General features: G+C 41.3%; 1 protein-coding gene across 3 annotated transcripts in view; it reads left to right on the forward strand.

The window, feature by feature from the left end:
* Nucleotides 1-27,866, forward strand: part of LOC118388930 (solute carrier family 12 member 5-like) — a 289,966-nt gene that overhangs the window by 188,142 nt on the left and 73,958 nt on the right. For all 3 annotated transcript variants that reach the window (XM_035778534.2, XM_052527249.1, XM_035778535.2), the window contains exon 4: nt 4,347-4,493. In XM_035778534.2, coding sequence (XP_035634427.1) covers nt 4,347-4,493 — 147 coding nt within the window. The remainder of the gene's footprint in view (nt 1-4,346; nt 4,494-27,866) is intronic.

Raw genomic sequence — 27,866 nt, forward strand, 5'->3', positions numbered from 1 at the left:
TCTGGGTGTATGTTTCTGCAGGGATATATTGTGTATTGTTAGCCATCGAGACCTCTCCGACAGTAGACTGAGATGCAGGGCTGAGGGTCTTTTGTGTTGCTCTACTGTGTGTGGAAGCGCTGAACAACTACGGGAGGGCTATCTCTCACTTTGATTGTTGCTGTGTTCCACCTTTGTGGGTTCTTGTTGTGTATGGGTATTTGTCCACCCAGTGTGAATGGTGTTGTTGAGAATAGAGTGTAGATAGAAAGAGCCCATTGATATACACATACAGTAGCTAGGCGACTTCCCAAATGGAACCATATTCCCTTGATAGTGCACTACTTTTGACAAGGGCCCATACTGCCCTGGTTTGGATATTTTCTTTTCACATGTCCCTTCCCAGCGCGATTCTAGGAACTATGGTGGATGCCTAACCAGCACGGCTCAGTTCAGTAGTGTGAAAAGGGTATTAGAGGGAATAATGACGCAGCTATCAAATGGAATTCACAGTTACACTGTAGCTTGTTTTCACTGATTTAAGATGTGCTCCGGTTGAGAGTGTTTGGACACATTAATACGGTGTCCATGTTAGGACAGTCTGAGGATTGTCCTAATATGGACACCATACATAAAGGTCAACTGGGGAAATAAGCCGTCACGAGTACTCTTCAGATACTTTTTCGTAGAGGGGCGCTCTGTTAATTTGACCGCCCTCAAACAGAGTGGTTGCGCAAAGGACAGGAAGCTAGCAAAGCGCTGCATCATTCAACATCGTAGTACCTACAGAAAATACATTTAATCTTGGGCGTCTCTCTCGTGTGATTTGTTACACACTATGTGCTATGTAAATGGAAGGATACAGTATTGTCACTAGTAACGTACAGTAAATGTTATTAGAATCTGACCCCTATACTCCGGCTATAGTCCCGTGATCATGTTTCTGCAGGGACAGCGATTTACAGCAGTTTTTCAACTCTACACCAAAGTACAGATGGAAGGTGAACTTTCAGCCCACTACACCTGGAGTATATTGTATATTACATACGCCCCTGAAGCGACTATAGCCCAGCCACTTGTATGGAAGTTCATGGAAACTCTATGTTCTTAATTCTAGCCATGTTAAAGAGTGGATGAAAGATGGAGGAAAGTGGTGTAAAGTTGGGGGGAAAAAACGGTGGATTTATAATGACAAATGTTGGCTCTCATTTGATCATTTAATATTCTGTGCTTGTTAAAAAAAATCCACTTAATTCCTCCTGCATAATTTGGATTTAAAAGAGAATATTTCAGCCATATGTCATGTATATTTTAATCACATTTTTTGTTTAGACCAAACAAACATTCTAGGATCTAGCTTTCGGTGTATCTTTCACTCATTTAGCATAGGGGAAAGGTCAAAACAAATCCATTAAGCTCATAATAATTCAACCTATTACATAATAACTTAACTTTAAACAGTACCACTGCCCCCATATTGAAATCACTATTAACCATGCAACGTGTATTCATCTAAAAACTGGAGCTGTTTCTGGAAATGTTGTATTGGTTAAATGGAATGTAGCCTATAAAATTTGAAGGAGGCAAAAATAAAAGTATGATAATAGCAAAACCCAGATGCCATTCAATTATTTGAAAAAGCAAATTCCATTCTGACAAAAGTCAAGACACAAAAATCTGACAGCCATCTCTAAATAAGTGGAAAGCCTAGGGAACTTTTAGAGTTTGAATTCGGAATAGAAAACAACTTTATTGAGATTCTTGCCGCACACTGCACACTGAAGGGCACAGCCACAGCAGCTCTCTCATTTGCATAAGCCAGACCCCAGGCAAACTGTGAGAGTCATTACCATAAGGAGAGAGAGAGAGATGACAAAGATGGACTGATGTTTGTTCTTCGCCATTCCCATATGGAAGGTGAGAATGCGTGGTTTTGATCATTGATTAAAGGTGAACAAAATTCCCAGTATAAATCATCCTTTTGGTGTTGCTTGCGGGTGTAAAATAGGTTTTCAAAGAATAGATGTTAGGTGAACTGTCAGATAAAAACCAACAGAGGGAAATTAACAAAAACAGGTCAGCTAAAGTGTCAGCCCCTGAGTACTGTATGGCGTCCCATAACGGGCAAAATATTGACAGGGGGAAATAGGCTAGAAGAAGAGGTTCCGCAAAACATATGTGGCTGAATCTTACCTTGAGTTACAAAATAAGGATTTGGCCCAGATGAACCATAATTCAGGATTACTCCAGCCTACTTTACTAGAGTACTTTACCACATTGGTGTGGAAGATATATTTGACTAATACTCTCAGTGGTCAGGTTTGATACAGAACAACAAAATATGTTTAACAAACTGGATTCAGACCCGGGTCTCCTGCCTGCCACAGGACTGCACAATCCCGCTTGACTAAACCTAGTCTACAGGTTTGCAGGCAATGTAACATTGTCTGCACAGTTTCAGCAGCATTTCTCAAGTGATGAGCTTTCTAATTGGAACTCTGCGTGTACACTTGGCTTGTTGTTCCTCGGGAAAATGAGAAAATAATTATGTTTGTGTGACTTTTTAAGACTCTCCAAACAGGCTCTTATTCAGCTTTTCAAATCAAATTATATCAGACCCAGAATTTGCACGCTTAATATTCATTTAAGGTCAGGAATTCATCAGGATGCCCTTTTTTTTCTCGGAGATGATTGAATTAAAAAGTCTACTTTCTCAACTCAACAGCTGCTGCCAGTTCAAGCCCCAGGCATGTTCTCTCGCATTAGTCAGTGCCCCCCCAGGCCTGGAAAACTCTCAGAATTGCAGTTAGGAAGCATTAAAGTATCAAAGTTAACATTATGCTCAAGAAACCTTGCAACCATCTCGTCCTGTTGTGTTCTCAAGGTATTTTTGTCATCACTTTCAGCTTCATATTGGACAATGACTTCCCTTAAAGCCATTACTGCTTCACAACACTTACAGGTACACACCAGATTGACACAGCAAAAACAATGTCTGTAGATAAGCCTATTTTAAAAGAGTTGTCGGCCAGCCCTCTTCACATCCTCATCGAGCCTATTCATCAGACTAGCAGCGATGTCACCATAGAAATAGAATCACTAGAATAGGCCTTCCTCCTGGGACTACTTCCTGCTTTACTCCTAGGTTGAAGATGACAAACATTAAGACAACGGGTTTCTGATATCTCATAACTCTTTGCAACAACGGGACCAGCTATGCGAGTCAGCAACGGCACTGGTTGCTTGCAACGGTGCTGGTCACAGGTTTGTGACGACGCTATCGTAACCTGTATATTTTCGACCGAGCTTTACTCCTATGGGTATAACCTAAATAGCCACCAGTCCAAGAATTGTGACATCATTGACTTGTTAAGGGACTTCCGTTCTAGTGATTATATTTCTGTGGATGTCAGAGCCATTTAAAATTACCGATTGTGCTGTAATTATATCTTTTGAATTGCCTCAATTGAGGTTAATTGTCATGGAGTATGATTTTGAAGTTTGACATTTACAGTGATTTTTACATTATCAAGAGCATATCATAAATGATTCTTTCTGCAAGGAAGCTGTGTTCCACCCATTTTGAACTAATTTCCTCACTATTTCCCCCCGGAGACTTTGGTTATGCATTCCAAGTAAAAGTGCTGAGATGCACCCCTAGTCTTTGATTTTAAATCTCATAAGAAATTGCCAGCGAGGGTCTGTTCACTCACTTAGGATCACCACTGGATATTGGGATAAATATGTTTTTTTGGACCAAGTTGTCCTTGAGCTGGAAATGAATATGACTCCATTATGCATGGGGGTCAACTGTGGCGCACTTCAACTGTAACACACTCACAGGTACACACACACACACATACAGCCCCACAAACACACACGCCACATAAAACACATCCCAAAAAACAGGAGGAGAAACTGCCCATGAATAAATCTAGCAAACAACACAGAGCCTCTCCACCCATCTAGTATCAGTAATTGCAGTCCATGGGTTGGCCTTGAAACTCTGTCAATGTGCCATTCAGCTCCTAGACCATTCATTCCCATGGGAGGAAAGAAAATATACAAATACTATATGGAAAAACAGAATAGTATCAGGGTGATTTTAATAGACTGCCATATTGCACCCGGGGTAAGAATTACTCACTGACTCTTGGTGGTGCTGTAGTCCTAGTGGACTGTGTAGGGTTGTAACTTTCCCAGAATTCCCAGGGTTCCCTGAAATTCTCGTATGAGAAATCCTTGGCTATGGTTACTTGTCGCGTAGTTCACACATCCATTTCTGTTACAAAAGCATATAATAACCCAGTCATTAAAGACCCCATGTACCTAAAGTGTGCGTCCACTTCCTCTTCCCCTCCAATCAGGCTCCAGCGCTGGGGACCCTGATGGGAGTGTACCTCCCCTGCATCCAGAACATCTTCGGGGTGATCCTGTTCCTGCGGATGACCTGGATGGTCGGCATCGGAGGAGTCATTGGCTCATTCATCATCGTCTTCATGTGCTGTTCCACTGTAAGTACCTGTGTTCGAATCTGAGACACCTAGCACGCTAGCCTGTGGCTAGTACTTTTTAGACCACATTAGTACAAATTGCAGTCTACTAGCCTGGCTGGCCAGTGCCCAAAATCCTTAACTTCCATCCCTGCCTACATATAATTAGACTGTGTTAGCTAAAGTCTAGGCATTCTAACCTCTACAGGATGAGTATCCCTTAACCGGGACGGTTGTTGCTAGCGTGCGCTAATGTGACTAGAATTCCGGGACATAGTCATGTCTGATATGGGCTGAAAACTTAAATTCTTGTTAATCTAACTGCAGTGTCCAATTAACAGTAGCTATTACACTCAAAAAATAACATGCTACTGTTTGAGGATTAAAAAAAAATATCACGGCAACTGGTTTGATACATTCACCTCTGAAGGTAAATAATGTACTTACATTCAGTAATCTTGCTCTGATTTGTCATCCCAGAGATAAAATGTAGCATAGTTTTGTTTGATAAAATCCATTCTTATGTTCAAATGTAGGAACTGGGGTCTACAGTTTGACCCCACTGCTGTCTCTGGCTCCACACCCACCCCGCCCGGCCATCTAGATGTGTGAAAGTTAGTGTATAAGCTAATGATCCATCATGTATGACACTCCTGGGAGTGTGTAAGCTTACATTTTTGTATTACCATAGCATTTTTGTATGTTCTCTATAGTTATGTACTTGAAAATGTATCAATTGACCAATTCAGCACATTTGGGCAAACTCCTGGCAGACTTGATACAAAATATTGTGCAGTAATGTAATTCTTCCCTCGATCAGTCTGAAACTTTCCATACACACTGCTCTCATCTGGTGGCCAAAAGCTATATTACACCTAGACTCCTATCTGAAAGAATGGCCTTTCTCTTGCATTTCAAAGATGATGGAACAAAAAAACATACCAAAAAAAGTAGCATGTTTTTTTGTTTGTATTATCTTTTACCAGATCTAATGTGTTATATTTACCTTTATTTAACGAGGCAAGTCAGTTAAGAACAAATTCTTATTTTCAATGACGGCCTAGGAACAGTGGGTTGGTTAACTGCCTGTTCAGGGGCAGAACGACAGATTTGTACCTTGTCAGCTTGGGGGTTGAACTTGCAACCTTCCAGTTACTAGTCCAACGCTCTAACCACTAGGCTACCCTGCCGCCCCAAGTATATTCTCCTACATGAATTTCACATTTCCACAAACTTCAAAGTGTTTCCCTTCAAATGGTATCAAGACTATGCATATCCTTGCTTCATTTTAAGTTCATATTTAAAAAAGCCTTCATATGCTGTTACACTGTAAGTGTCTTTCAGATCAGTGCAGCAATATCTAATAAGTAATCTGACAATTCCACAACAACTACCTAATACACACAAATCTAAGTAAATTAATTGAATAAGAATATATACATATAAATATATGGATGAGCAATGACCGAGCGGCATAGGCAAGATGCAATAGATGGTATAAATTACAGTATATACATATGAGATGAGTAATACAAGATATGTAGACATTATTAAAGTGGCATTATTAAAGTGATCCATTTATTAAAGTGGCAAATGATTTCAAGTGTGTATGTAGGCAGCAGCCTCACTGTGTCTGTGTTACTCATGGGTTTGGGGGTTGAATTTGGGGGTGGACTGCATGCTAGACTGTATTAGACTGATGAGCTAAAGCCTATGCTCCCTTGTTAATGTCTTCATGTGCTGTTTCACCCGAACTACAGTGCCTTCAGAAAGTATGTACACCTCTTGACTTTTTCCACATTTTGTTGAGTTACAGGCTAAATAAAACATGTATAAATTACACTGGCCTAACCACAATACCCTATAATGTCAAAGTGTAATTCCTTTTTTATTTATTTTTTAACAAATTAAATATAAATGAAAAGCTGAAATGTCTTGAGTCAATAAGTATTCAACCACTTTACTATGGCAAGCCTAAATAAGTTCAGAAGTACACATTTACTTAACAAGTCATATAACAAATTGCATGGACTGATTGTTTAATGACTGCCTCATCTCTGTACCCCACACATACAGTTCTGTACCCCACACATCTGTAAGGTCCCTCAGTCGAGCATTACATTTCAAACACAGATTCAACCACAAAGACCAGTGAGATTTTCCAATGCCTCACAAAGAAGGGCACCTATTGGTAGATGGGTAAAACAAAGCAGACAATGAATATCCCTTTGAGCATGGTGAAGTTAATAATTACACTTTGGATGGTGTATCAATACACCCAGTCACTACTAAGATACAGGCATCCACATTTACATTTACATTTAAGTCATTTAGCAGACGCTCTTATCCAGAGCGACTTACAAATTGGTGCATACACCTTATGACAACCAGTGGAACAGCCACTTGCATCTAAATCTTGTTGGGGGAGAGAAGGGGGGTGAGAAGGATTACTTACCCTTACTTACCCTATCCTAGGTATTCCTTGAAGAGGTGGGGTTTCAGGTGTTTCCGGAAGGTGGTGATTGACTCCGCTGTCCTGGCGTCGTGAGGGAGTTTGTTCCACCATTGGGGGCCAGAGCAGCGAACAGTTTTGACTGGGCTGAGCGGGAACTGTACTTCCTCAGTGGTAGGGAGGCGAGCAGGCCAGAGGTGGATGAACGCAGTGCCCTTGTTTGGGTGTAGGGCCTGATCAGAGCCTGGAGGTACTGAGGTGCCGTTCCCCTCACAGCTCCGTGGCGAGCACCATGGTCTTGTAGCGGATGCGAGCTTCAACTGGAAGCCAGTGGAGAGAGCGGAGGAGCGGGGTGACGTGAGAGAACTTGGGAAGGTTGAACACCAGACGGGCTGCGGCGTTCTGGATGAGTTGTAGGGGTTTAATGGCACAGGCAGGGAGCCCAGCCAACAGCGAGTTGCAGTAATCAAGACGGGAGATGACAAGTGCCTGGATTAGGACCTGCGCCGCTTCCTGTGTGAGGCAGGGTCGTACTCTGCGGATGTTGTAGAGCATGAACCTACAGGAACGGGACACCGCCTTGATGTTAGTTGAGAACGTCAGGGTGTTGTCCAGGATCACGCCAAGGTTCTTAGCGCTCTGGGAGGAGGACACAATGGAGTTGTCAACCGTGATGGCGAGATCATGGAACGGGCAGTCCTTCCCCGGGAGGAAGAGGAGCTCCGTCTTGCTGAGGTTCAGCTTGAGGTGGTGATCCGTCATCCTTCCTAACTCAGTTGCCGAAGAGGAAGGAAACCGCTCAGGGATTTCACCATGAGGCCAATGGTGACTTCAAAACAGTTACAGAGTTTAATGACTGTGATAAGAGATGGATCAACAACATTGTAGTTACTCCACAATACTAACCAAAATGACAGAGTGAAAAGAAGGAAGCTATTCCAAAACATGCACTCTGTTTTCAATAAGGCACTAAAGTATACAATAAACAAACTTTATGTCCTGAAATCAAGCGTTATATTTGGGGCAAATACAACACAACACAACATTAGTGAGTACCACTCTCCATATTTTCAAGCATGGTGGAGGCTGCATCATGTCAAGGGTATGCTTGTCATCGGCAAAAACTAGGGATTTTGTTTTGGGATAAAAATGAATGGAATAGAGCACAGGCAAAATCCTAGTGGAAAACCTGGTTCAGTCTGCTCTTGAACAGACACTGGGAGACAAATAATAACCTAAAACACAAGGCCAAATATACACTGCAGTTGCTTACCAAGATGACATTGAATGTTTCTGAGTGCCCTAGTTACAATTTTGAATTAAATCGGATTTAAAATCTATGTCAAGACTTGAAAATAGCTGTCTAGCAATTATCAAAAACCAACTTGACAGAGCTTGAAGAATTTTGAAAATAATAAAATGCAATTATTGTACATCAGAGGTGTGCAAAGCTCTTAAAGACTTACCCATAAAGACTCACAGCTGTAATCGCTGCCAAAGGTGATTCTAACATGTATTGACTCAGGGGTGTGAATATTTATGTAAATGAGATATTTCCGTATTTAATTTTCAAATAATTTGCTAAATTGTCCTAAAACATGCTTTCACTTTGTCATTATGAGGTATTGTCTGTTGGTGGGTGAGAGAAAAATAATAAATTTAATACATTTTGAATTCAGGCTGTAACACAACAAAATGTGGAATAGGTCAAGGGGTATGAATACTTTCTGAAGGCACTGTATTTTTTTTTTTACATATATATTAACATAACCTTTACTCGGCTACGTAGCCCATTAAGAACTTTCCTTTTATAATAACAAACTGGATGGTTAAGAGGTGAACAGTTTTTTAAAAAGTGACAATGTTTCCTAGCCTCTATTGTCAGCACAACCATTTTTAGTGCTATGCCCTTAGCACCGAACAAGGTGTCACTGAGCAGTGGCAGCTGCAATATGATTGGGTTTGACATGTGTTTGTCATAATACAGTACATCACATTGATTTCTCATGAATGACCTCAATGCATGATTCTCATTATGTACTGCCAAAGAGAGGAGGTGCACTTACATATCCCAGTAGACCCCATTTTATTGCAAACATGTCAACTCATGTCAGCGCCAATCTTCTCTCTATGGGTTTGACTTCGGTTTTGATCCCACGAAATGCGATTTCAAGTTTATTGATGGCTCGTTTAAAAGCAACCGAATATTAGACTGAACAAAAATGTAAACGCAACATGTAAAGTGCTGGTCCCATGTTTCATGAGTTTAAGTAAAAGATCCCAGAAATGTTCCATACGCACAAGAAGCTTATTTATCTCAAATGTTGTACACAAATGTGTTTACATCCCTGTTAGTGAGCATTTGATCCTTTGTCAAGATAATCTATCCACCTGACAGGTGTGGCATATCACAAAACTGATTAAACAGCATGATTATTACACATGTGCACCTTGTGCTGGGGACAACTCTAAAATGTGCAGTTTTGCACAATGCCACAGATGTCTCAAGTTTTGGGTGAGCATGCAATTTTTTAATAATGGATTTAATGGTGCTCCGTGGGATGTTCAGAGTTTCTGATATTTTTTTATAACCCAACCCAACAACTTTATCCCTGACCTATTTGGAGAGCTACTTGGTCTTCATGGTGCCGCTTGCTTGGTGGTGCCCCTTGCTTAGTGGTTTTGCAAACAGGTGTAAATATACTGAGATCATGTGACAGATCATGTGACACTTAGATTGCACACAGGTGGACTTTATTTAACTAACTTTGTGACTTCTGAAGGTAATTGGTTGCACCAGATCTTATTTAGGGGCTTCATAGCAAAGGGGATGAATACATATGCACACAGCACTTTTCTGTTATGAATTTTTGTTTAAAAAATTAAACAAGTTATTTTTTAAATTTCCCTTCACCAACTTGAACTATTTTGTGTATGTCCATTACATGAAATACAAATAAAAATCCATTTAAATTACAGGTTGTTATGCAACAAAATAGGAGAACAAAACAAGGGGGATGAATTATTTTGCAAGGCACTGTATAGTCTAATAGGCAAATAATTCTAAACATTGAGAAATATTAAAATGTCAATTACAAATTACATGAACCTCTCCTGGACTAGATTTAAAAATACTAAACCCTCCCATTTGACTGAAATTGAAAAAACATGACCCTCCCCATTTTCCTCAAGGTAACCATTCTGTCAATATTGATCATTCCCTATACATGTATTTATAATGTGCTTACTTACCCAGGAGCAAGCAAATTAATATAAAGTGAAATGGCATGTTTAATTACTTGGTGGTTACAATGTAACAAAGAGACAATAGGCTAACCAGGAGAAATAAGGAGACAAGAGAAAATGTATATCATTTTCAAACCATTCAAATATAATTCCCCATTTCAAACAAGCAATAACTATTTGTAAAATGTACTAACTAGATAGTAAAACGTACTAACACAGGTTGGTAAAGCTAGCGTGCATTTCCCAATTTTACACTAATGTAGCTAAGCACTGGCGCAATGTCAACACGTTTTCCAACTCTGTCAATAAATGTTACAAAATTGCCATGAAACGTATAAAACATTTAGTTACCAATGTTATTTCACTATTTTCAGACTTAAGTTGCACTTTTGCACATTACAAACCTTTATAAGCACAACAAATTAAGAGACAGAAATAGCTAAATGAAGATAGGCAGACATTTCTTATCCAATACAAATCCCCAATCACACTTATTGGCGATGTCATGGCGATGTTGGCTAGCTAAGCTCATGTGCAGAAACACGTCATCGGGTCTAACGGCCGTCTCACACCGAACTGCTCATGTGGAGGCCGTCAAATCAAGAACAAGTTTTATTGGCACATACACAGGATAGGTACAGTGAAATGTGTTGTTTAACAGGGTCACCCATAGTTGTACGGTGGCCCTGGAGCAAATTAGGGCACATTGTTAGGTTTTTCACCTTGTCAAAGGCACTCGATATAAAGTTATTTTTGACAAAAATTAAAACGTGTCAGTTTGTCACTTTCACAAGGTTGGAGTAATAACATGTTCAACTACTTAAGTCATTGGCTCAAATCTAGGTTGTGCTTAAGATGTCAAGAAAATGAACAACTAAGGAAGAATTTTTCACTTCTCTCAAACCCCAAACCCTGGCCTGGTCTGCTTGGTTTGTTTCGCAAGTGTTCCCGGAAGGCGTGCGATGTGCCTCTGGGTTTAGAAACTCAGTGGAAATAGCATGTGGCTTCCATTTTGGCTGCAGAGGAGAGTGTGAGAGGTCATTGTGACATCATTTCCTGTGAACTCTCAAATTTCCAAAAACCCAAAAGAAACTCATGAAACATTTTGTGACATTGTACGTTTGCACATTCAAAATAAAAAAATAAGAAGCCAGAAGAATGCTGGACTGTCACCAGGAAATTGTCACACTGACCTCACACCTCTTACACTCTCTTCTGCAGCCAAAATGGAAGCCACATGCCAGTTCGGTCTCTTAATCTGTTGTGTTTATAACGGTTTGTAATGTGCAAAAATCTCAAAGTCTCAAAATAGTGAAATAGCATCGATTTTGTAACAACATTGTAATTACAGAGTTGGTTGTTAAAGATTAATACATTTTAAGTACAATTGAACAAAAAAGGGTTATACCTATTGTTCTCCTGTCTTCTGGTTAGCCTATTGTCTGCTGCGGTTGTTACATTGTAACTACATTGTAATTATAAAGGTTATACCCTACAGGGTTTCACTTTACAAATACAAGTATATCCAATTTAACTACATTGTTCTTACATTACACCTGATTCAGTATAACCATTGAGCCAGGTCATAACAAAGAAATAAACCAATTGAAAATGATCGGTAGCCATTGCATTACATGTAGATTCGATGGTAGTGGCACCTTGTAGTTTACATGTAACAAGGTCAGATTTTGGTTGCCGTTATTAACATGGTCAGTCAAAGGTGACTTTCAAACATGTAATTACAAAACATTAGTTACATAGTGGAACAAGAAATGTGTAATAACATCAGTAATTACATATGGGGATAACCTTCAGAAAGTGGACGTGTAATCCGTGTTTAATTGTGGAATAACTGATAATGCTACAACATTTTTACCAAGTCATTATATAGTAACACTTATGTAATTACTATGGTGTTAATACATTTATTACAGTTATTAATGTTACATAGTAATAGGGGTAATTTAAAATTCTTACCGGTTCTTAAATTGTTACCAGTTCTTTTCTGCACATGGATCTTTCTTTTGACACGAAACCCACTACTGGTGTGCGTGGCCAAAGAGCTCTATTTTTGTTATCCTCGCAAGAGGATAACCACATCGACAGGGCTGTTTTGGAACAGGTCAAGAGCTTCAAGTTCATCGGTGTCCACATCACTAAGGAACTAAAATGGTTCACACCTACCAACACAGTCGTGAAGAGGGCACGACAACGCCTCTTCCCCCTCAGGAGGCTGAAAAGATTTAGCATGGGCCCTCAGATCCTCAAGAAGATAACTTTATACTGCTGCACCTTTGAGATCATCTTGACTGGCTTCATCACCTCTTGGTATGGCAACTGTTTGGTATCCAACCTCAAGGCTCTACATAGGGTAATGTGTCCTGTCCAGTACATCACTGGGCCGAGCTTCCTGCCATCCAGGACCTCTATACCAGGCGATGTCAGAGGAAAGCCCTAGAAATTGTCAAAGACTCCAGCCACCCAAGTCATATACTATTCTCTCTGCTACCGCTCGACAAGCGGTACCGATGCACCAACAGCAACCTGAACAGCTTCTACCCCCAAGCTATAAGAATGACTCCGGAATATCTGCATTGACCATTTTTGCACTAATCAATCCAATTTAAATCAAACTGATTTATAAAGATCTTCTTACATCAGCTGATGTTACAAAGTTCTGTACAGAAACCCAGCCTAAAACTCCAAACAGCAAGCAATGCAGGTGTAGAAGCACGGTGGCTCGAAAAAACTTCTTACAAACGCAGGAACCTAGTAAGAAACCTAGATAGAATGAGGGGTGGCCAGTCCTCTTCTGGCTGTGATGGGTGGAGATTATAACAGAACATGGCCAAAATGTTAAAATGCCAATAGGTGACCAGCAGGGTCAAATAATAATACTCACCGTGGTTGTCAAGGGTGCAACAGGTCAGTACCTCAGGAGTACATGTCAGTTGGCTTTTCATAGCCGATCACTCATAGTATCTCTACCACACCTGCTGTCTCTAGAGAGTTGAAAACAGCAGGTCTGGGACAAGGTAGCACATCCAGTGAACAGGTCAGGGTTCCATAGCCGCAGGCAGAACAGTTGAAAGCAACAGCATGACCAGGTGGACTGGGGACAGCAAGGTGTCATCAGGCCAGGTAGTCACGAGACATGGTCCTAGGGCTCAGGTCCTCCGAGAGAAAGAGAGAAAGAGAGAGAGCAATAGAGAGAAAGATACTTTTTTGACTCATCACACACGATGCCGTTACTGTTTATTATCTATCCCGTTGCCTAGTCACTAAATACGGTGCATTCGTAAAGTATTCAGACCCCTTCAATTTTTCCAGATTTTGTTACGTTACAGTCTTATCCTAAAATGGATTAATTTTATGTTTTTTCTCTTCAATCTACACACAGTACCCCATAATCACAAAATGAAAGCGGGTTTTTAGAATTTCTTGAAATATATTAAAAATGAGACCCGGACTTGAGCTCAGGTGCATTCTGTTTCCATTGATCATCCTTGAGATGTTTCTACTACTTTATTGGAGTCCACCTGTGGTAAATTCAATTGATGGACATGATTTGTAAAGGCACACACCTAACTATATAAGGTTCCACAGTTGAGAGTGCGTGTCAGAGCAAAATCCAAGCCACGAGGTCGAAGGAATTGTCCGTAGAGCTCCGAGACAGGATTGTATTGAGGCACTGATCTGGGGAAGGGTACCAAAAAATGTCTGCAGCATTGAAAGTCCCCAAAAACACAGTGTCCTCTATCATTCTTAAATGGAAGAAATTTGGAACCTCCAAGACTCTTCCTAGAGCTGGTCACTCGGCCAAACTGAGCAATCGGGGGAGAAAGGCCTTGGTCAGGGAGGTGACGAAAAACCCGATGGTGACTCTATAAGAGATCCAGAGTTCCTCTGTGGAGATGGAGAACCTTCCAGTAGGACAACCATCTCTGCAGCACTCCACCAATTAGGCCTTTATGGCAGTGGCCAGAACTCCAAGCCCGCTTGGAATTTGCCAAAAGGCACCTAAAGGACTCTTAGACCCTGAGAAACAAGATTCTCTGGTCTGATGATACCAAGATTAAACTTTTTGGCCTGAATTGGTGGCTGACTAAATGCTTTTTTGCCCCACTGTAATTGTATGTGTGGGGTACAGAGATGAAGTAGTCATTCAAAAACCAGTTAAACACTATTATTGCACACAGAGCGAGACCATGTTACTTTGTTAAGCAAATGTTTACTCCTGAACTTATTTAGGCTTGCCATAACAAAGGTCTTAATACTTATTGACTCGAGACATTTCAGCTTTTCCTTTTCTATTTATTTGTAAATCTTTCGAAAAACAGAATTCCACTTTGACATGGGGTATTGGGTATAAATGAAGGCTGTAAATCAACTAAATGTGGAAAAAGTCAACGTGTGTGAATATTTTTGAAGGCGCTATAAGTCTATGGCAATTGTATTGCTATTGAAATGTATTGGGAGCTCATTTAAATATTGTTGTAGTACAAAACGTGTAAGTAATATAGCACATTTTTTCTCTAACAATTTAAGTCAGTGCAGTCTGCACATTTGGAAGTTGGTTTCGTGTTAAGCTATTAAACGACTTAGTGAGCGGAATAAATCAATTAATAATATGAGTAAGAAAAACATCTAGAGTTGTTCATTGCTTTGCATGCACACCTAACTAGACGTTGGATGATATCTGTGCCCAGTGGGTGTTGATTGGATAATACATGTTAAATTGACTTTTTCCTCTTGTATTTCCTCCATTAATCCTCCATATTGTTTATGTTTATCAAGGATATATATTCCTTTCTATTTCAAATGTGCCATTTCATTTAAAGTATTACATTTGAAAGATAAATATGGGTAATGAAAAAGTATGTTAAAACTCGGATGGTACAAGGACACAAATCCCCTGAGATGTGGATCAAAGCATGTTGAAAAAAGACCTGTGGAAAAGAGAACCCTGAACACACACACACACACACACACACACACACACACACACACACACACACACACACACACACACACACACACACACACACACACACACACACACACACTTCACCTATACTGACAGACACACACATATATGTAATGCACGCACATGCAGACTCTCTCTTACACACACCCTATCAGTCACACAGCTCAGTCCTGAGCACTGGCACGCTGGGGCTTGAGTGTGATCAGTCTCGGAGCAGCCCCCTCCTGTCTTCCCCTGAGCCCCTTACATAACTCAGCTAGTCTCTGAGCCTACCGCATAGCAGATAAGGCAATGCAGGGGAGAGAGAATGCCACACTACATCAGCCAGGAGAGATTTGGTGTGTGTGTGTGTGTGTGTGTGTGTGTGTGTGTGTGTGTGTGTGTGTGTGTGTGTGTGTGTGTGTGTGTGTGTGTGTGTGTGTGTGTGTGTGTGTGTGTGTGTGTGTGTGTGTGTGTGTGTGTGTGTGTTTGTGTGTGTGTGTTCACACGCATTTGTGTGTGGGGGTGTATGTCCATGCATGTGTGCGTGCAATGGTAGTAGGAGTAATCCATCTGAGTGTCTTCCCGCTCCCATAACAGCCATATAGATAAGCTCTGCGCAGAGCACTCCCTTTACTGGCTGTGTTCTCAAACCAAAATAACTATCCCGCAATTGGTTCTGTTATCGTTTTCAGAACAGGTTGCGGCAAATGTTCTCATAAAACAAAAACTGTCCAGTTGTGCTGATGATTATACAATGTTTGTGTTAAACATTCGCCTGACGTTGCAAGAACATTCCCAAAACACATTTCTTCTGTTCTTTGATTTGATTTGAATCTCTTTCGGTCTCCATTTGGACAAGTCTTCAAAGAGTGCTTAAACATTAAAATACAATTGATAATACGTACAATCACATTTTCACATATAACATACTGTTACAAACAACAAACATAATACACTGACATATTGATCAGATAAATACACTGACATATTGATCAGATAAATACTCTAACAGGCTGAAAAGATACAGTAGATTGGTCCCTTGATCTACCATAGTCATGCACAACCTTCCAATTTATTATATTTAAATTGTTCTAAAGTATTGTTTGAATTTATATATTGAAAGGTTTCCAGTTTGCTCAAAAAAGTATTACATGTATTTATTGCTCTGAATCTAAATGTTATTTTGCCTCTTCTTATTTTCTGCTATTTTCTTTCTGATGTACAATTTATTTCTAGTATTGACTGAATGTCTGTCTCTTACCAACTGAATACTGTTGTGAATAGGCCGTTTTAAATGTGGTACATTGTGAAATAAAATAAGCATGTTTTTTTTTAAATTACAGTGCATTCGGAAAGTATTCAGACCCCTTGACTTTTTCCACATTTTGTTATGTTACAGTCTTATTCTAAAATGTATGAAATATTTTTTTTCCCTCATCAATCTACACACAATAGCCCATAATGACAAAGCATAAACAGGTTTAGACATTTTTGCAAATGTATTAAAAATAAAAAGCTGAATTATCACATTTACATAAGTATTCAGACCCTTTACTCAGTTCTTTGTTGAAGCACCTTTGGCAGCAATTACAGCCTCGACACTTCTTGGGTATGACGCTTCAAGGTTGACACACCTGAATTTGGGGAGTTTCTCCCATTCTTCTCTGCAGATCCTCTCACGCTCTCTGAGAGATGTTCGATCGGGTTCGGCCTCTGTCTGAGCCACTCAAAGACATTCAGAGACTTGTCCCGAAACCACTTCTGTGTTGTCTTGTCTGTGTGGTTAGGGTTGTGGTCCTATTTGATGGTGAACCTTTGCCTCAGTCTGAGGTCTTGAGCGCTCTGGAGCAGGTTTTCATCAAGGATCTCTCTGTACTTTGCTCCATTCATCTTTCCCTCGATCCTGACTAGTCTCCCAGTCCCTGTCGCTGAAAAAACATCCCCACAGCTTGATGCTGCCACCACCATGCTTCACCGTAGGGATGGTGCCAGGTTTCCTCCAGACGTGACGCTTGGCATTCCGGCGGAAGAGTTCAATCTTGGTTCCATCAGACCAGAGAATCTTGTTTCTCGTGGTCTGAGAGTCCTTTAGGTGCCTTTTGGCAAACTCCAAGCGGGCTGTCATGTGCCTTTTAGTGAGGAATAACTTCTATCTGGCCACTCTACCATAAAGGTCTGATTGGTGGAGTGCTGCAGAGCGGGTTGACCTTCTGGAAGGTTCTACCATCTACACAGAGGAACTCTAGAGCTCTGTCAGAGTGAACATCAGGTTCTTGGACCAAGGCCTTTCTCCTCTGATTGCTCAATTTGGCCAGGCGGCCAGCTCTTGGAAGAGTCTTGGTGGTTCTGAACTTCTTCCATTTAAGAATGATGGATACCACTGTGTTCTTGGGGACCTTCAATGCTGCAGAAATGTTTTGGTACCTTTCCCCAGATCTGTGCCTCGACACAATCCTGTCTCGGAGCTCTACGTCCAATTCCTTTGACCTCATGGCTTGTTTTTTTTCTGACATGCAATGTCAACTGTTGGACCCTTTATAGACAACTGTGTGACTTTCCAAATCATTCCCAATCAATTGAATTTACCACAGGTGGACTCCAATCAAGTTGTAGAAACATCTCAAGGATGATGAATGGAAACAGGATGCACCTGAGCTCAATTTCGAGTCTCATAGCAAAGGGTCTGAATATTTATGGAAATGCGGTATTTCATTGTTATTTTTGCAAAGTTTTCTAAAAATCTGTTTTCACTTTATCCTTATGGGGTATTGTGTGTAGATTGGTGAGGAAAATGTTATATTTAATTAATGTTAGAATAAGGCTGTAGCTTAATAAAGTGTGGAAAAGGGGAAGAGGTCTGAATACTTTCCAAATGCACTGTGTCTTGTTGATTGATGACCACCCAAGACCATTGTGACTTCAACAGAATAATCGTATATCCACCTTAAAACAATCCTTGCCTCCTAATCTCACTTGCTGATGCTTTTCCCCAGACCACAGCACAGTAGTTCACCTGACTCCCAATTAATGTTTGGGTTATTTGTTAAGCATTTTTCCCTGTAAATATTTAGATATCCTTATGATCCTAAAATCATTTTTTAAACTTATTTTTTATATATTAGTTATTTGAGATGACCATGATACGCAGTTGTCTTGCTGCACCCCTGGTAGTTTGTTTTCTGCCATTTCCTCAATTTGTACTCCCCTCATTCTTAATCACATCCTATGTTGTGTTGGCCTTTTCCTTGTGGAACAGACCAATATAACCTTGGTTTTATTGGCGTTCAAAACAAGTTTGTTCCGGCAAACCCACTCTCGGATGTTTCCCAGATCTACTTGTAGAGCTTGCTGTACCAGTTGAACCAATTGTCTTGCTGTATAAATTGTAGTATCATCTGCAAATATAGTATCTTGAGTTTCAGATAAGGTATAAGGAAGGTTGTTGGTATATTTTAAGTTCAGAAGTGGCCCAAGACAGCTGCCCTGCAGTATTCCACAGTTTAAAGCATGAGGGGAAGAAAACAACCCATTGATATAGGTGGACTGTTTCCTCTCAGTTAGATAGCAAAGCTGCCTCCTGAAACCCATAATGCAATAATTTTGTCAAAAATCACATTCTGCACTGAAATCTAAAAAAAAATAGTAAACCCACAAACCTACCATTATTCATAGCACTGAGCCACTGGTCAGGCATGTCAACCAATGTAGTGGTAGTGGAATGGTTTTTGCGATATGCATGCTGATTGGCTGTGATCATATCATTATTTTACATGTTATCCCATGTTTGTCTACGCACAATACCCTCCAATATCTTACTGATTGAAGGGAGTAGACTGATTGGTCGACTATTGGCAGGAGTAATGGGTTCTTTGCTCTCTTTCTGGATTGGACACAGCTTAGCATGCTTCCATACATTTGGACATTTCCCCTTTTCCAGTGATCAATTTCATATGTATTTCAGTGAAGCTGCAATCTGGGGAGCAGCATAACGAAGTAAAACATTTTCCATAAAATCATATAACCCGTAGATTTACCATTGGGTAATGACTTCAATAGTTTTAACAATTCCTCTACTGACACCAATGGTAGACTAAAAGAGCAGTTTTTTTTGCTCATAATATGATCATCAATCCATTGGACAACAGCTTGTTTGGAAGAATGGTGTTACATTATCTCTCAGTAAATTTGTTGTCTTTGTAAAAAATCACCTGGAAAAAAAATTGGCAATATCAGCTTTGTTATTATTCTCCCATAAAGCTCCACACTAGATGGGCATGATGAGACAGATGCACCTTTGAGATAGATATACCCAGTTAAGTAAGCCCTTAATTATATTCCATACCTTTTTTGAATCATTTTGTACAATCAATAAATGCATTTTTGTAAAAAAGAAAATGTTTTCATATGATTTCATTTAACTGCATTTTTAGGTAGTGTTCTATAATTCTGTTCATCAATTCCCTGTTTATATTTGGCTGCTAAGACTTTTGCCATATTTATGCCTCACCCAGTTCATCATCAATCCATGGAGATGGACAAGCCCAAACTGTACTCTTTCTTACATGATGGTCCATTACCCCAGTGATTTAAATACTCCTCTAGATAAATCAGCTCCCAGGGTGGAGCAGCCAAATCATTTTGAAATTACTCATGATTAAATGTTAAAAGATTTCTCTTGACCACAATCCTTGTGGGTTTCTTTGGAACCTTGGTGTTCATGGTGGTGGTCACAATATTATGGTCTGTCCAGACTACTGGCATTGATCTGGCCTTTAAGCATTGCAATGGAATATTACAGAAGATCAGATCAATGCACATTTCTGAACGGTGACCAAACTTAGTTGATAATCTAGTAGTGTCATTAACCATGTGTTTCAAACCACAACTCTCGGCATATCTCATTCATTTAGTTATATTTGAATTATTATGATCCTTCCAATTTATATTGAAATCACCCCAGATAAATACTGTACATCTCTGTTACTATCTGTGGCCTGGTCAAACCCAGTGCATATGTCATCCAGATAAGACACCTTAGAGCTAAGAGGTCTATACACACATCCTAACAATATGGGTGTCTGGTCAGGCAGATCTACTTGAGCCCATAGTGCCTCTACTTGACATACATTAAGGTCATCCCTCCTCTTACAAGACATATGATTCTGAATGTACAATGCTACACCAACACCATTCCTATTTCTGTCCCTTCTAAGTAGGCTATATATCCATGAATGTTAATTTGCCCATCATTAACTGATGCATCCATATGCGTTTTGGTTAAAGCTAAAATATGATTTATGTTGACCAACTTTAAAACCTTATGTAATTTTGTTAGGAAGGCTACATAGAGTACATAGCCTGAGCTATATGCAGACCTTTCCTTGTCAAGGGAAGTTCAATAGAGCATGTACAGTATTTGTTATAGTTGAAGTTGTCACGTCAAGTTGTCACTACAACACACAAACTCAGATTTGAACATTGGATTAAAATAGCTAGGGAGTTACTCTAGAGTCCCGATACAGTTGCCCGTTGATGTAAAGTTTATCCATCACCAAGGAGACTTGTTGTTTCAGGCAACGCTTCTCTTTCAGGGTGGGATAGTTTTTTTTCTCCCTTTTCATTGATCTCCATGGGGAAGTGATCATTAATTCCAAAAGCAGTGTCCCTGAGTTCTCTGCCCCTGCTCTTCGCCATTTCCTTTTTCTTAAAATGTAAAAAAATATATTAAAACAACCATGTGTCTTTCCGGACCTATACAGGCCATCAGTAGATAAACCCATTACAAAAAGGAAATGTATCAATTGTGTACTCACTCCTACCTGTTATATTGAACTATTTGCCACAAACAATTAACTCAAGATCGGACAACAGGAAAATTGGTCTGTATGAATGTTTGTAAACCCTGTAATAAGTGAAGTCTCGTCCTGGTAGGACCTGGTTCCCAGAATGTTTCATTAGGTTGTGGGAACAATCAAAAGCTGTCCAGTTGTGCAGATAATTATACAATGTTTCTTTTAGGGTGTAAAAAAAAAACTTCACTTGATGATACAAGAACATTCCCAGAACACATTTCTTTATGTTCTTTAATAAAGGTTCATAACACGTTTCTTTAGGTTGTGGGAATATGACAAGAGATATGTTTCCAAAGGACAGTGAAATAGACACGACAAGCTGCTAATAAAACAAACGCTATCGATACACTTGGCTACTCATTCATTGCAGCTGCAGTGACGAGTGGAAGTACGTTTTGTAATAGTGATGAATAAAAACAGTGTTGACAGTGCTGAATGAACTTACATGTGAACTCACTCATAAAAGCAGGATCTCTTTGCTGTTTTCTTTGACAGTCTCTCTCTGGCTAGTATCAAACCGGGCTGGGGTCCAGGAAGCCACAGTGATTTGAGGTATCCGGGGCACTCGATTTAGCCACAGATCTCCCAGTCCGCAGGGTGGGCAGAGTTGGTCGTTTCAGACAAAATTAAATGGGAGAAAAATGGGGAAACTTTGGCTACTTGGTGCGCAGGGTTTCTGAATCAAGTACACCTACCGCCATCAACGCAACAAAGAGAGAAAAATTGAGCGAATGCCTTTATCGTTGGATTTTCAACATAAATGTTTGGTGATTGACTAGTGTTAGGTTCTAAATTAAGCTATTAAAACTCACGGACGCTTAATAAAGCTCAAGCCAAGTTTATTCACCCATTGGGTCGATACAGCTGCATAAGACAAAAGACATATTCACACAAGCATTGATATTTAACCATTTCTCCTATGCTGAGTCTCCTCCTACACATCTGAACAGCCAATGTATCTCTGTTGCTAGACAGAATCTTAGTGATACCTCTTCTTCCTCTACTTCCTCTAACCGGACCTCTGCCCCAAAGTGCTCACTCCTCCCCAACTCACGGCTGTCATGTTGACTCGTACCAGACCGTCTTTTTTCCTCCCATAGGATCCCTGATGGCGAACAATAACATATCCGGACAGAATGTAAACGTTATACATTCCCGTCTCTCCCTCAGTGACATGAATAAGTATATTTCATATTTTCAGAACCCAACAGTCCCTCCTCTTGAACATTAGCTTCCTACTGTACAACGTACATAAACTTGGAAATGACTTATAAATGAACCACAAATTATGACAAACATGGACCAAAAAATATAAATATGATTTACATTCACAGTGAGGTTTACAAACTCAGAGACGTATGGCCTCTGTTCTATAGTCACACCATGCACACTCTTATTTCCACTTCTCCGAGAACACTGACAATAATGTGTCCGCTGGAGCTGCTGACCTTTTCCCATTTCAACTTTCTCCTTTAAGTTCCTAAGAGAGTGATAGCACAGGACATGAGAAGCAACAAGAAACACAAAACATAACAGTATTAACAATGTGGTAAGCTATGCATAATTATATATGCGAAGAAAACCCAAAGTTTGATAACATGACAATTCCCACTCTCTCTTCACCTGATTCTATGTCTACAGAATTATTTTCTGCTTGGATTCCACAAAAATGAAGGCCCTAGAAAACTTCCTTCTTTAACCCTGTCTTCCCCATCAGGCCACAGGTTATAAGAGGTGTTCCCAAGCCATGTTATTTTCACTTTGTTCCCCATCTCCTTCTTCGTCCACCTGATAGGCCCGTCACCTGATAGGCAAGTACGTAGCCCTAATCAACGCTACATCCTCTTGAGGTAACTCAGCACTGTATATATACGTTTTACCTCAATGCCTCTCGAATGTTGTCCAGTGGACAATTACTCCAACATCTATCCTTTTATATGATGCATTAACCTGTTATGGCTGCAATCCCGATACCGGGATATATATGACAAGTACCAGTGAAAATAGAGGGTGCCAAAATTCAAACCACAGAAATCTCATAATTATAATTCCTAAAACATGCATGTGTCTTCTATCATTTTAAAGCTATTCTCGTTGTTAATCCCACCAAAGTGTTCGATTTCAAATAGGCTTTTCAGCGAAAGCACTACAAAACGATTATGTTAGGTCTACACCAAACCACAATAAGCACAGTAATTTTCCAGCAAAATATAGCCTTCACAAAAACCAGAAATAAAGATAAAATTAATCACTAACCTTGAATTATCTTCATCAGATGACACTCATAGGACTTCATGTTACACAATACATGCATGTTTTGTTTGATAAAGTTCAGATTTATATTTTTAAAATTCTGAATTTACTTTGGCGCGTTAGATTCACTAGTTCCAAAAACAAGTGATTTTGCATAGCCACATCATTCAACAGAAATACTCATAATAAATGTAGATGATAATATAAAAATACAGAAATACTCATTATAAATGTAGATGATAATATAGTTATACACATGGAATTATAGATATACCTCTCCTTAATGCAACCGCTGGGTCAGATTTCAAAAAAACTTTACGGAAAAGGAAATGCATGCAATAATCTGAGACGGCGCTCAATTTAAAAACACCACAGGCGCAAAGATGGCGTCAACATAAACAAGAAATTACATGATAAATATTCCCTTACCTTTGATGATCTTCATCAGAATGCACTCCCGGGAATCCCAGGTCTACAATACATGTTTGTTTTGTTCGAAAATGTCCATTATTTATGTCCAAATATCTCATTTTGTTAGTGCGTTTGGTATACATATCCAAACACTCATTCTGGTCAAGCGTTACTTCGGAAAACACTTCAAAAAGTTATATTCCAGGTCGAAGAACCATTTTAAACTAAGTACAGAATCAATCATGAGCATATTTTTATCATATATCTTCAATAAAGTTCCAACCGGAGAATTCCTTTGTTTCTTGAGGAGCAATGTGGAATGTGCGTGACCAGAAAATGGCTTATTCTGTTCTTATTCAGTCCCACAACACAGTAGAAGCCTCATTCAAATTTTTATAGACGGTTGACACCTAGTGGAAGCCCTAGGAAGTGCAACTTCATTCATATCTCAAGGGGATTTCAATGGGACAAAATTCTGAGCCACATACTATTCAACTGTATTGAAAACCTACAAACCTCAGATTTCTCACTTCCTGTTTGGATTTCTCCTCAGGTTTTTGCCTGCCATATGAGTTCTGTTATACTCACAGACGTCATTCAAACAGTTTTAGAAACTCCAGAGTGTTCTCTATCCAATACTAATAATAATATGCATATATTAGTAACTGGGGCTGAGGAGCAGGCTGTTTACTATGGGTACCTTTCATCCAAGCTACTCAATACTGCCCCTGCAGCCATATTAACAGCGTTATGTAAACATTCTCAAACACAGGCCTCGTATGTAGCTCGCCTCCTGCTACAAATACATTTGCACATACATTTTACATTACATTTAAGTCATTTAGCAGACGCTCTTATCCAGAGCGACTTACAAATTGGTGCATACACCTTATGACAACCAGTGGAACAGCCACTTGCATCTAAATCTTGTTGGGGGGGGAGAAGGATTACCTACCCTTACTTACCCTATCCTAGGTATTCCTTGAAGAGGTGGGGTTTCAGGTGTCTCCGGAAGGTGGTGATTGACTCCGCTGTCCTGGCGTCGTGAGGGAGTTTGTTCCACCATTGGGGGGCCAGAGCAGCGAACCTTCTCAGTGGTAGGGAGGCGATCAGGCCAGAGGTGGATGAGTCAATGATCAGAGCCTGGAGGTACTGAGGTGCCCCCCTCACAGCTCCGTGGCGAGCACCATGGTCTTGATGCGACAAGTGGAGAGAGCGGAGATGAGAGAACTTGGGAAGGTTGAACACCAGACGGGCTGCGGCGTTCTGGATGAGTTGTTTTAATGGCACAGGCAGGGAGCCCAGCCACACAGTAATCAAGACAGATGACAAGTGCCTGGATTAGGACCTGCGCCGCTTCCTGTGTGAGACAGGGTCGTACTCTGCGGATGTTGTAGAGCATGAACCTACAGGAACGGGACACCGCCTTGATGTTAAGAACGTAGGGTGTTGTCCAGGATCACGCCAAGGTTCTTAGCGCTCTGGGAGGAGGACACAATGGAGTTGTCAATGATGGCGAGATCATGGAAGGGCAGTCCTTCCCGGGAGGAAGAGGAGCTCCGTCTTGCTGAGGTTCAGCTTGAGGTGGTGATCCGTCATCCACTGATATGTCTGCCAGACATGCAGAGATGCTTCGCCACCTGGTCATCAGAAGGGGAAAGGAGAAGATTAATTGTGTGTCGTCTGCATAGCAATGATAGGAGAGACCATGTGAGGTTATGACAGAGCCAAGTGACTTGGTGTATAGCGAGAATAAGAGAGGGCCTAGAACAGAGCCCTGGGGACACCAGTGGTGAGGAGACAGATTCTCGCCACGCCACCTGGTAGGACGACCTGTCAGGTAGGACGCAATTGGGCCGCCTTGTGTGCAGAGGGTGGAGAGGAGGATCTGATGGTTCACAGTATCGAAGGCAGCAATCTAGAAGGATGAGAGCAGAGGAGAGAGAGTTCTTTAGCAGTGCGGAGCGCCTCCGTGATACAGAGAAGAGCAGTCTCAGTTGAATGACTAGTCTTGAAACCTGACTGATTTGGATCAAGAAGGTCATTCTGAGAGAGATAGCGGTAGAGCTGGCCAAGGACGGCACGCTCAAGAGTTTTGGAGAGAAAAGAGAGAAGGGATACTGGTCTGTAGTTGTTGACATCGGAGGGATCGAGTGTAGGTTTTTTCAGAAGGGTGCAACTCTCGCTCTCTTGAAGACGGGAGGGACGTAGCCAGCGGTCAGGGATGAGTTGATGAGCGAGGTGAGGTAAGGGAGAAGGTCTCCGGAAATGGTCTGGAGAAGAGAGGAGGGGATAGGGTCAAGCGGGCAGGTTGTTGGGCGGCCGGCCGTCACAAGACGCGAGATTTCATCTGGAGAGAGAGGGAGAAAGAGGTCAGAGCATAGGGTAGGGCAGTGTGAGCAGAACCAGCGGTGTCGTTTGACTTAGCAAACGAGGATCGGATGTCATCGTTCTTTTCAAAATGGTTGACCATCTGCAGAGAGGGAGGAGGGAGGGGGAGGATTCAGGAGGGAGGAGAAGGTGGCAAAGCTTCCTAGGGTTAGAGGCAGATGCTTGGAACTTAGAATGGTAGAAAGTGGCTTTAGCAGCAGAGACAGAGGAGGAAAATGTAGAGAGGAGGGAGTGAAAGGATGCCAGGTCCGCAGGAGGCGAGTTTTCCTCCATTTCCGCTCGGCTGCCCGGAGCCCTGTTCTGTGAGCTCGCAATGAGTCGTCGAGCCACGGAGCGGGAGGGAGGACCGAGCCGGCCTGGAGGATAGGGGACATAGGGAGTCAAAGGATGCAGTAAGGGAGGAGAGGAGGGTTGAGGAGGCAGAATCAGGAGATAGGTTGGAGAAAGTTTGAGCAGAGGGAAGAGAAGATAGGATGGAAGAGGATAGAGTAGCGGGGGAGAGAGAGCGAAGGTTGGGACGGCGCGATACCATCCGAGTAGGGGCAGTGTGGGAAGTGTTGGATGAGAGCGAGAGGGAAAAGGATACAAGGTAGTGGTCGGAGACTTGGAGGGAGTTGCAATGAGGTTAGTGGAAGAACAGCATCTAGTAAAGATGAGGTCAAGCGTATTGCCTGCCTTGTGAGTAGGGGGAAGGTGAGAGGGTGAGGTCAAAAGGAGAGGAGTGGAAAGAAGGAGGCAGAGGAATGAGTCAAGGTAGACGTGGGGAGGTTAAAGTCGCCCAGAACTGTGAGAGGTGAGCCGTCCTCAGGAAAGGAGCTTATCAAGGCATCAAGCTCATTGATGAACTCTCCGAGGAACCTGGAGGGCGATAAATGATAAGGATGTTAAGCTTGAAAGGGCTGGTAACTGTGACAGCATGGAATTCAAAGGAGGCAATAGACAGATGGGTAAGGGGAGAAAGAGAGAAAGACCACTTGGGAGAGATGAGGATCCCGGTGCCACCACCCCGCTGACCAGAAGCTCTCGGGGTGTGCGAGAACACGTGGGCGGACGAGGAGAGAGCAGTAGGAGTAGCAGTGTTATCTGTGGTGATCCATGTTTCCGTCAGTGCCAAGAAGTCAAGGGACTGGAGGAGGCATAGGCTGAGATGAACTCTGCCTTGTTGGCCGCAGATTGGCAGTTCCAGAGGCTACCAGAGACCTGGAACTCCACGTGGGTCGTACGCGCTGGGACCACCAGGTTAGGGTGGTCGCGGCCACGCGGTGTGGAGCGTTTGTATGGTCTGTGCAGAGGGAGAGAACAGGGATAGACAGACACATAGTTGACAGGCTACAGAAAAGGCTACGCTAATGCAAGGAAATTGGAATGACAAGCGGACTACACGTCTCGAATGTTCAGAAAGTTAGGCTTACGTAGCAAGAATCTTATTGACTAAAATGATTAAAATGATACAGTACTGCTAAAGTAGGCTAGCTGGCAGTAGCTGCGTTGTTGACACTACACTAATCAAGTCGTTCCGTTGAGTGTAATAATTTCTACAGTGCTGCTATTCGGGGCTAGCTGGCTAGCTAGCAGTGTTGTTTACGTTACGTTGAGTTAAAGAACGACAATAGCTGGCTAGCTAACCTAGGAAATCGCTCTAGACTACACAATTATCTTTGAAACAAAGACGGCTATGTAGCTAGCTATGTAGCTAGCTACGATCAAACAAATCAAACCGTTGTACTGTAATGAAATGAAAATGTGATACTACCTGTGTATATCATTCCATCTCACCCACAACACAATAGTCCCTACTTCTAATGTACCTTATAAACATG

Source organism: Oncorhynchus keta, chromosome 10, assembly GCF_023373465.1.
Source record: "Oncorhynchus keta strain PuntledgeMale-10-30-2019 chromosome 10, Oket_V2, whole genome shotgun sequence".
NCBI lineage: Eukaryota > Metazoa > Chordata > Actinopteri > Salmoniformes > Salmonidae > Oncorhynchus > Oncorhynchus keta.